Source organism: Eptatretus burgeri, chromosome 6 (genome assembly GCF_056783735.1).
Source record: "Eptatretus burgeri isolate ZD-2024b chromosome 6, Ebu_testis_v1, whole genome shotgun sequence".
Taxonomy (NCBI): domain Eukaryota; kingdom Metazoa; phylum Chordata; class Myxini; order Myxiniformes; family Myxinidae; genus Eptatretus; species Eptatretus burgeri.
In genome coordinates this window covers 32,591,505-32,603,255 of record NC_140966.1, presented here as the reverse complement: position 1 = coordinate 32,603,255, position 11,751 = coordinate 32,591,505, and the positions used below count along the sequence as shown (strand labels likewise).

Sequence of the window (11,751 nt, the reverse complement as noted above, 5' to 3'; positions counted from 1 at the left end):
CTTACATGGTAGTCTCATGTTTTGGAAGAAACTTATTGAGTGCACTGTGGATGTCTTCAAATGAGGTTGTTGCACATTAATTCTGGCCAATTGTTTGTTGCTCATCTAGGAAGTTACTTTGCTCGGAATTCCGACTACTCAAACAAGTATTCCCGGCTTGACCCGCAAAGAAAATCTCGCATCATGTTTGTTGCTCGAGTACTGGCTGGCACATTCGTCAGGGGTCATTCTTCCTTCCTACGTCCACCAGCAAAAACTCCATCATCGATTGAACTGCATGACAGCTGCGTGGACAATGAATTGAATCCAACCATTTTTGTTGTTTTTGAAAAGGATCAAGTATATCCCGAATATGTCATTGAATACACCTCCACTTAACTTTAAGATCTTTCAAATGAAGAAGAAAATTGTCTTCTTGCTGCCTTCAGGAAAACGTATGACAAAGAGGCTAGTTTCACAGTCTGAAAATGTTCCCTTTGACAAGGATTCCCTCCATATAGATCAAAATTATTTATTGGTCTAAGGTCTGACATCATTCAGAAGTGCATTAGTGTATTCCCCAATTATTTCTCCAAATTGGTCAATATCTTCATTGAAAATGTTTACTTTACCCCTTTTTCTTTACTATGTTGTTTTTAGTTTAGGTGCAGCGGTTTTTTTGTTGTTGTTTATTTAGAATATTTATTTCATCTTACAATCGAATAAATGATTGTTCTTCGGGCATGAAAAATCAGCTTTTTTAAAAACTATTATTCAATACTACTATTATTCAATACCATAGGTGGTGTGCAAGAGTAATGTAATTGTGCTGATAACATGTAGTAGTTGTTTTTAAGCAAGCTGCTTTGCATTTGATTTTTCAACCGGACTATAAACTGTCATCCTGGTGCATCCCCATCATGGTGTTGCATCATAGCATACACCATCATTAGGCAGATACATTAAGGAGGCTCTTTGTCTGCTCATTTTCACTTGTGGATGTTGATTATCTTGTAATACTTTTTGACAAGGTTATTGTAGTCTAAAACCAAGGCAAATTCAAAGTTGTTGTTCCTTGTTCACCTGGCAAAGGCTATTGTAGTTGTCCTTAATGGTGCTTGGCAGATTCACAACTTATTAATAATAATTTTAAAAGGGCGACAGACAGTATCCATCTTAAGGATGAATAGCACATTGCTTTGATTCATTCCCAGATGGATGCATAATTTATTTGATGGAACGTCATTAAGTTAGGAGAGTTCAAACGGAAAAATAAATTACAAACAAAAATAAAAACAAAAACTTCCACATGTGCACAGCGATCAATCTTTTCAGTGATGGATACTTTCTCCAAAGGAGAATGTACTTGTATGTACAGTCATTTACACCATTTTCAAAGCTCGACATCACATGATTGAATACCTTTCACTCACCAACAAATGGGATGCATTTGTGGCTCTCCACGATTTCAAGAACTATGGACCATCAAAAAGGGGACTTTGAGTGGCTTTTACCATTCCAACTCCACTTAGGATGAGATCCAGTAAAACATTACAAACCTGAAAATAAAACAAAAGGAAAGCAGTTTTGCAAAATGGAAATAAAACTCCAAAATGATATCAAATGAGGAGAGCATGGTATTTAAACACACCACAAAATGTAAACAAAGAAAATAAAAGAAAAAAAAGGTTTTCACAAAGGTAAACCAAAAATATAAACAGAATTAATGTATAATTTAAAAAATGTTAATTGCAGTTTCTGTATACTTACTCATTTCTGTTGATCATTTCCATCTATTTTATCCACTACCCTTTTCCCGGAAATAATCGGAACACAATTTTGCTGAACAAGCAGATTGAAATCTGTTCCAAAAAGTAGAGATTTCACAAACTCTTGGGATCAACTTAGATTATAGATGTTGTAAAGTTTAATTTTGTTTTGGGTGTTGTTTATTCTGATTTAACACTGGAATATATTAATGTTGATGAATGCAGAAATGAAGGGGTCATGTACAAATATGCAAAGGGGGGGTGTTTTGTAGGGAGTGGTTGTCAGGGGTGAGGTTTTCAAAAGGCTGCCATTTTTGTATCTGCAACATATATATATATATATATATATATATATATATATATATATATATATATATATATATATATATATATATATATATATAATCCCCTCAGTAATGCTTCTTCATACACTTGGTATAATACTCAGACAATTGCTTTTAAAGAGTATTGTTTTGCTTGAATGGTTGATTCGTTTCTGTCCGTTTTAATTTTGTTACTAACTTTTCATTGTGTGGGAATGGAGTTGTAATTGCAATGAAGAGGACGAATAAAGGTTTATTACTCGATGTGGTTTGCTCTTTACTCAATAATAGAACTCAAAATAAGTAATCATTGTCCTTTCTCAATTTGTAGATTTAACATAGAAATCCTACAAGCTTTTCAGTTTGCTCATTTTCATGTCCCACTTTGATCACACAACTCATAATGATTGAGTCACAGGTTCAATCATCGGAACTTAATGTATTTCTCTTAACACTCCAGCAGTTCATGTAACACATTATGTACAAGCTCTTCCAAAAAAGAAAAATATATATATTCATATCAAGAAGTATGGTGGAAAGGATCCATGGTGCGAGAGGGAGAAGCGACCAAGGGGTGGATGGTCCCCCTCCATCCCATGGTTGGGGAATTTTGTAATTTAAACCTTAAATTTGTGAAGTGACACTATTTTATGCAAAATTAAAGCAGAATAATCATGTTAATTTCCTGATGAATTGAAGTTTTATTTTTTATTTTTCAGGTAAATCCTGAATATGTTTTGGAGTTTACATTGTATAACAAACGAGGGGATACCCAGTGCTGCTCAGCAAAAAAAACTACCCAGGCACTTGAAATTGTTTGAGGTTGTATTAATAAAAAGGTAGTGGTTTCAGGACGTGATGGACATTGACAAAGCTATGAAGTTATTGGCTTCATCGTGGTTATCTTTGGCCTGAAGGCTGTTGGCAGCACGACCTGACACCACATCCCAATATACACTTCATATTGGCCTATTTAGGTCATCTCTACCGAGATGACCTAATAAAGCCGGACCAAATGTCCGTCCGTCCGTCAACAATTTTTCTTTCCGATCTTGATGAAACTTAGTGTGTGGGTAGAGGTCGATGAGTGTTGCACAAGGATATAACTTTTGTCCGGGTTCATGGTCAGGGACGAGGTCACGAGGTCACGTAAGTTATAAAAATCGCCATTTTCAAAACCTGTCTAGTCTGCCATTCTACAAGATATTCGGCAACTGTTTATTGATTATGATAGCAAAAAATATTATCTTGTATCTAACTGGACAGATTTTTGAATTTCCTTCACATTTGATAGTTACGTGATCTGGAAGATGGCCAAAAACGCCGATGCGAGTCGCAAAGAAGGAAGGAAGGAGAAATGAAATGTAAATAATATGGAATAGGCAAAGCCAAGAAGCGAACGTAGAATTCTTCTTACATTCGCTTCTGACTTTACATAAAACTTGTTTCAAACTGTATACTTGCCAACTATACCGTGGTACGTGTAAGCGCCGCACAGCTGATGATTTTGACTCAATTTCCGGTGACTTCGGCCTGGATTCGGGATCGGCAAACAAATAATGTAAATCACGATTAAAATTTATTTTTGGTGATGCGGGAGATATCTTTATTAAAATTAACTTTGGGGGAAAAATAAATAAACGATCACTTCTGGTCAATAATAAAAGAAATTAAAAGTTCCGGAAAGAGTTTCAAAATCACTCCCGGTAATGTTAAATACTAAATAAACACTTCCTGTCATGAAAAAAAATCACCTTCGGAAGTATAAAATTAACTTTGGGAAAAAAATAATTGAATAAATAAATAAACACTTCCGGTCATGATCTCCCGGAATGCATCATTCCCCATGAAAAAAACGGAAACCAAAAAAAAAAAAAACAGCAACAAAACAAAAAACGGAAGCAAAATGGTCATTGCCAATGACAGATTCACAATTGCCAAGGTATTTTTTTTTTTTGTATACCTTGGTCGAGGCTCGTATGAGAGCTAACACACAACTCACAGCAAGGAGGCATGAGACAAGAGGGGCGGGAGTGGAAGGGACAAAACAGTGGGGAACAGACACATTAGGTGAACTGTGGAAGGGAGAGGGATGGGGATGGGACGGGGAACATGGCGAAGAGAAGATGGACATTTCAGGGACTTTCAGGAAGGAAAGCAGGAGAAATGAAGGAAGTGGGCTTGGGTGGATTATCGGGGGTAGAAAAGATCGAGGATTTGGATGGGGGAAGATAAGAGGTGGTGGTGAACAGCTGTTTTGAAAGCCTGGAGGGAAGAATGGGAAAGAGTAGAGTGAGGAAGTTTATTCCAAAGGCGGGAAAAAAGAGGAATGAAAGAGTGAAGATGAGCAGTGATTCGTGATTTTGGTAGTTTTACCAGAAGGGGGTTGTTGGCGGACCTTGAGCGCCCTGTGGAGATGTGGTGGGGACAAATCGCAGAGAGAGAGCAGGGGGGGCAAGGCTGGAGAGGAGTCGGTAGAAGACAGAAAGACCACCGACCAACCTGCGGTGATTGAGTGAGAGGCCCAAAGACTCAGCTTCATTGCGGGAGATGCCGATGATCTTAAATGCCCTGGTTTCGACAGCGTGAAGCCGAGAAAGGTAGGAGGCAGGAGCACCAGCCCAGAGGGGAGAGCAGTACTCCATCAGGCTACGGACAAAAGCTTTGTAAGTGGTCAGGAGCTCAAGAGGGCCGAGGAAGGACTTAGCACGACGGAGGATTCCCAGTCGGCGACTGGCTTTTGAGGCGAGGTTGGAAATGTGACTTTCCCAGGAAAGGTCATGGCAGATAGTGAGACCTAGAAGCTTGAAGGAAAAGACTTCTTCCAGAGGATTGTTGAGAAAGTGGATGGGGGGGTTTTGTAAACGGTCCTTTCGAAGAGACATAGTGAGAGTGTGAGATTTGTCTGGATTGAAAGACATGTTCCACGTGTTGGACCAGTTTGTGATTTTATCCAGATCTGCAGTGAGTGAAGAAGCTGCTGCTTGCCGGTCTGAGGGATGACAGATGGTATGGCAGAGGGTGGAGTCGTTGGCAAAGAGAAATAGAGGATTTTCCAGAGAGTCCGAGAGATCATTGATGAAAACCAGAAAAAGAACAGGGCCCAGAACGCTACCTTGAGGAACTCCAGCCTGCACAGGAAGAGGGGATGAAAGAACTCCATTTAGGGCCACACGTTGTTTTTGTGTTGTTGTGTTATTGTGTTATTTTGTGTTATTGTGTTGTTTTTGTTGTTTCCTATTCTCTCATGTGCACGCGTTAAGTAATATTCACAAGATAGAAATAAAACCCAATCGTGTTTATACACCGCACAGCGTTTAACAACAACTGGAAGCAAAAAGTCATTGCTAACGACATGGATTCGAAATAGCCAGGGCTATTGTGTTATTGTTGTTGTTGTTATTTCCTATTCTCTCACGTGCACGCGTTAAGTATTAAGCTCACTTTGTTTGCTACAAAACACATTTTTAGCCTTTTATATTTATACATTTTCCCCCAAAGGTGCAAAAGTTTCAAAACCCGAAATGTAAACGTCGGCATTTATTTTCAAAATATATAATTTCGTGCGCGCGCCAAAATGCCGAGTCATCTTTAACCAAACTGCGCAGTAGAACTGCGCAGTAGTCTGGTCATGGCGTCTCAGCAGTGGCCAGCGTGGTTCAGATTGACTGTGGTTTCTGGGGCGAAGGTGATTGTTAAGTATGTCGGCGGTATAAATTTGAGTGACTGTATTGGTGAATCACGCAACATCTTGACAACGAATATTCTGGCCGAACGATTGCATCAATTCAGTGCATCAACAGGGATAATTCGCAGGCTCCTCTTGATCGTGCCGATATCTAACATAATCACCGGTGGACATCGGTCTGCAGGCTGTGGGGAGAGGCCATGGATCCCGGATGAGGGGATAAGTGATAAATTATGCTACATGCTTCGGGCTTTCTGATTAATATATCAATGAGTACATTCCATAATTAATAATTAATGAATCTTGCATACAAAATGTTTTTTTCATTCCTGACATGTTACTTTGTGCAGTGTCACGAAACTTCTGTGGAATTAATAATTTATGAATTTGCTTGCTCTAACGATTTTTCAAACCTCAATATCTCTATAAATACTTGACCAATTTTCATTCTGAAAGTTGCATTATAATCAGTGAAGAATAATCTGCAGGATTATCATAATCTCCGAGAGCTAAGCCTATTTTTTCGTTTTTTTCTACAACCGGAAGTGAAATGTCGCCAGAGTGGACGGACCGCAAAACCACGTATTGCACTTACTGGTGATTCTGATGTGTTAATCCAGGTACTAAATGAACAATACATATTTATTAATTATGTCATTAGTAGTATTATCCTAGTATATCTCTGTGAACTATTTCAATCTAAACGGTTAGTTTGGACTGTTTCGCGGTTACCTGAACTGAACATTGAGAACTTGTGGTGTTATAGAGATGACCATCACCCCCACACGGGGGTAATTTTTTTTTTTTGCGTCAAAATGGTCTTCGAGGCCAACGTGCAGTAGCTTAAAACCCAGATTCTGAAGCATCGACAGCCCAAAATTTGGGACATCGAGATGCTAAGGTTCGGCCCTGAAAGAGTAACAAGCAAACACAGACACACTTGAAATTATTTACAAGATTTATAATCGTTTATAACTCGGAGCCATTTCCACAACAATATTTTAGAGAGCGTTCCTTGGACATGTAAATTACAGGATTTGAAAGAAGGGATTTTCGGTTCATTTTATTCACAGGGATTACAAAAGACAAAATTCACAATCGTATAAGAAAATGAAGCCCATCCTTAACCCTAACACACCAAACCTAACCCTAATCCCAATATCACAAATCATTTTTGGGGGCATCAAGTAAAGCTTTGTCTCAAATACTAAATACTAAGCATTCAACCTCACAAACCATAACAAGAAAAAAATCATTTCCAAGTAAGCAAGGTTGAAGGTTCTACAAATAAATCACGAAAGGAGGTCAAATGGCCTTTAATGGCTGTGCCATGTTCAAATCCCGACCAAAAGGTTTCTTTAACGTTTTTTTTTGCATAAATTGTCGAGGCTCGTATGAGAGCTGACACACAGAATGTACAACAAAGGGATCAGGAGATAAGAGGGGTGGGAGAGGGAAGGACAAAACAGTGGGGAACAGATATGAGGAGATCTTTGCTGGGGAGAGGAATAGGGTGGGGAACACAGTGTAAACAAAATGGACACCACAGGGATTTTCAGGAAGGAAAGCAGGGAATTTAAAGGAGGTAGGTTTGGGATGGATTAACGGGGTAGAAAAGATCGAGGATTTGGATGGGGGAAAGATAAGAGATGGTGGTGAACAGCTGTTTTGAAGACCTGTAGGGAAGAGTGGGATTGAAGAGAGTGTGGGAGTTTGTTCCAAAGGTGGGGAAAAAAAGAGGAATGAAAGAGTGAATTTTGATGAGGTCATTGACCTCATCAGATGACAATGGCATCATCCAAATCATAGATACTATCAATTGCTTCCATACTTGTATTTATTTAGGAAAAAAAAAAATGTTAAAACTTTTGAAACTCTGACCCAAGTATTTGAATTATCTTCTGTCATTCTTGGGGAGACAACCGAGTTTTGCCTTTCTTAATTTTTCTTTTATTGCTTGCAATTTATGAGATTCCTTTTGGGCATCTTTTATACTCTTTATAACACCTGCTACATTTCCCACAGCAGAAGCAGTTGAACCAATTCGGTCTCAAGAGAATAGTTGAACCTATACCCATTAGAGTATCAATTATCCCATCTCCTTTTTTTCTAAATTGATGTCCTACACCCCTTTGTCTCTTAGGTTTATAGTATCCTTTACCAGTCTGGTGTTGGCTTAGTGGTTAGGGTGGTGGCTTGAGATCCTGGGGTCCTGAGTTCAAGCCCCATTGGGCTGCTGAATTAATACACCAGGAGGTTGACTCAGCCTGTCATCCTTCCGAGGTCGGCAAAATGAGTACCAGTGCACTGGTAAGGGGGACACTGCATCAGCGGCATAGCCGCGTCCCAACCATTGATGCAACCAGCAGCCACAGGCTGCACTCTAGAGGGTGAGAGAGAGTGTCCTCTACCAAGATACATACTGTTGCGGAAATGGCCCTTAGTGTGTTACTAAATATAGGATTAGCCCAGATCCCCCATTAAATGCGTGTTTAGCCAGGTTGTTCGGTAATTTGACGTCGCATGTGTGTCGGAGGTGTCACAGGCTGTTATTTGTTTGTGCAGTGGTGGTGGACCGAGAGGCGCTTCTTCTTCCTTCAGATGTTCCAGACAATAGACTCCGCCCAGCACGCTGAAAGGGGGAGTGGCCGAGAGAAGGAAGTGAAACTGAAGGGAGGAGTTTGTCGGCTTCGTAAAATGGGCGTGCCCCCCAAAAAAAACTGAGAGGCGAGCAGTCGGCCGGGAAGACGGTGGTGAAACTGAGCGCCGGTGTGGCGCAATCGGCTGAATAGAACTGGCGGTGTGTGACTCGGCAGTCGGCTTTGAAGCGAAGGAGCAACGAAAAGGAGAAGGGAAAAACTGTAGTCGGCTTCAAGGCGAGCGTGTGCTGGGAAGGCAAGAGAGAAACGAGTGTCGAGGCACGATCTGCTGGATAAGCAGTCGGTTTTTGGAGGCGAGTGTGCGCTGGAAAAAGGTGGAACTGAGAGCACCGAAGTCAGTCTGCGATCGGCAGAAGCTGAACCTGAGAGCACCGAGGTCAGTCTGCGATCGGCAGAAGCTGAACCTGAGTGCGCAGAGTCTGCGATCGGCAGGAACTGAACCTGAGGGTCGAGTCTGCCATCGGCCGAGAAAGAAAAGCTGGACCTTGTGAGAAACCAGCTGAGACCCACCATAGATCTGACCGTCTTGTGCCATCGACATTGCGTGGGGCCAGAACGTGCTGAGGAGGGCGTGTGCAAACGGTGCCTTGGGAAGAAAGAGTACGGTGTCGCCATCTTGCCACGCGACGTGCTCGAGCTTGGAGCTCAAATCCGTGGACATCAGCTTGTCACGAGCCACATTTGTGCCTTTGAGACTTTCCTCTCCATGAAACATCACCAAGTACTCTGTCTTGTTTCCATGCTGTTCATGTCTTGTCTGCATGTTGTTTAAGGCTTATCTCATTAGAGTCCCTTTCGAAACCCATAATCCGTAGCTCCCGAGTTAACGGGTTATATATTAATTATAACATTATCGTGAATGCTTTGCTCGTGTCGTGTTCCCCGATGTCCCCAATAAATCTGGTTAATTCGTATGAAGTTTCCGCTTTGAATTAATTTGTGCCGCGTCGAGGAACGATCCGCTCGATTTGGATATGAAAACCAAAATGGTTACAGACTGGTAGACTCCGCTCGGTCTCTGACAAAACCAGTCTGTAACCGGGGTATATTCCCCCAGCTGGCAAGGTACAGGTGTATTTTGGTATCGTGATTCGAGACGCGTAACCCGAGAACTGTGCCAACCCCAGAGACTGCGGTGGTTAGGGTGGTGCCGAAGTTGTGACATTTGGCTGTCGAGAGTAGGATGCGAAAACCCAAACTGGGTACGGACAGTGATTTACATGCTCTGTCCGAATTCCCCCCACCCCCGGATCCTTAACAATACCTTCACCCTTGTAGTATGGGGAAAGGAACATCCCATCCCCTGTAATTATTTTATATTTTCCCAACTCGTGTTTCCTCACAATAACCATCATATTTATTTATTGTAAAACTTCACGTAGGTGAATTTTGATGGATATAATTTCTCCATTAAAATAAATCATACGATTATCTTGGTCGGTTATCCTAAAGTTTACTTTGTCTATGGTTTTTCAAGACACGGAAAGATGAACCAGATTTTTTAGTTCCATATTGAATTTTATAACCAATTGGGGTTGAGTATGCACTGAATGAAAATATTGTATTTGTTCTTATTCCATCGTTATAAGCACCATCAATCAAATCACAGTAAATTAACACTGAATTTATGCCTGAGGATATTTGAATGACATTACTGTAAAACATCCCATTAGTTTCAATCTTTTTTGAGGAGAAACCCAATAACTCTCGAAATGAATTATCAATTGTAAAATCAACCTTGTAGTTATTTTCAAGTTTAATCATTGATTTTGAAGTATGTTTTTTAATGTCTACAACAATATTTTTGGTTCATCATCCTGTTCTTTCACAAAGAGAAAAGGCGAGCAATTTCGGAAGATATTTGAGAAACCTCATATGCTCTGGGTGAAACTGTTATCGTTTTGTATCCACTTCCTGGATTATAACTGAACTTATCGTTTTTCTCTGTGATATTAAACAGGGTATTATAAGTTTCCATAGACAATAAAGACGCCTCATATTCTTTTGTTGCATCCAGTTGTAGTGGGTATGGAAATGAAGATGTATGGTCACTTGTGAAATTAAAACTAAGGATTGTGTTTCTCATCTTATTTAATATTGAATAAAATATCTTTGTATTGACATTTATTAATTATTTTCATGTTCATCAACTGGTATAAAATGGCTGATGCTTCATTAAAACAATTGTTATTTCCAGCCTTCTTACCACCTAACAGCAATAACAGTCCATTAACGAATTGTGATGGGTCATTTGGAAGAAAACTAACACCTGAACCAAACCTACTTAAAGCCTGAATAATGTGTTTCTTCTTCTCATTCTTCCTACTTTTACCAGATATATTGACCCTATAATCGAGAGAGCCCAGCAAATCAATATATACTCTATCACCCTTATTTTTCATATTCAATGGTTTATCAAAATACTTTGATTCATCCCTCACAGTTGAACCTTATCTTCCATCTTTTGTAAGAAGAAACATTAATGTCGGAGTTAATTTAACAGGTGGTTGAACAGAACTCAAGAACCTTAATTCATTATTAAATATCAATCCCTTTTCTTGAAAAAGATGGAATATTGCTGGTTGTTCTGTTGGAATGAGACCTGCCATGGTTTTTGAATTCGCTGAATATTCATTGTTTTGAAGAGCCTTCACAATATAATCAGGGGGTTGATTTATCTCTTCCAGTTGTTGAAATAATCCTTCATCATTCATATTATAATTCTCCTATATTCTCTAATTCTTCCTCTGTCATTTGCATAAAATCTTTTAACATTTGAAGTTTTTTTAGGAGTATATTCTATTGGGGGACTGTGGAAGCATCTATAATTTTTTGTTGGGAAGTTTTTTAAAGAGGTTTTAAATTTTTCTCTTGTTTTCTTTCAAATGCTTCTTCACCCATTAGCTTCTGTCTGCGTTTCTTCTTTATGTCTTCCTGTTGTTTTGCAACTTTTGAAACCAACTTTTGATGTTCCTTAAATCTTCTTGCTCTTTCTTTCGCATCCATTTATTTATTGGAAAATATCATTTACTGAATTGTTAAGATCAACAGGGAAATTTTCCTTTTCTTCATCATTAAAGTAGATGTGTTCAAATAAATCCTTTTCTTTAAATATTTCATCAAACTCTTTATCAACATTAATACGAGTTGTAATTTCTTCTTCACTAATACTTGTATCTCTGCTTTTCATATGTTTGCGTTGAGTTTCTTCATCAACATCAAAACCAAATGATAAAATGTTAACTCCGTTCCCACTCAGATGTTTAATAATGTCTCATTCCTTCTGGATTAGTTTCTTTAACTCACTCACAATGCGAATATTTTGTTGTACC

General features: G+C 39.4%; 1 protein-coding gene across 3 annotated transcripts in view; it reads left to right on the top strand.

The window, feature by feature from the left end:
* Positions 1–2,335, top strand: part of PARP12 (poly(ADP-ribose) polymerase family member 12) — a 105,268-nt gene extending 102,933 nt beyond the window's left edge. For all 3 annotated transcript variants that reach the window (XM_085884512.1, XM_085884513.1, XM_085884511.1), the window contains one exon: positions 110–2,335. In XM_085884512.1, coding sequence (XP_085740638.1) covers positions 110–378 — 269 coding nt within the window. In that variant the 3' untranslated portion in view covers positions 379–2,335. The remainder of the gene's footprint in view (positions 1–109) is intronic.
* The last annotated feature ends 9,416 nt before the right edge of the window (positions 2,336–11,751 follow it).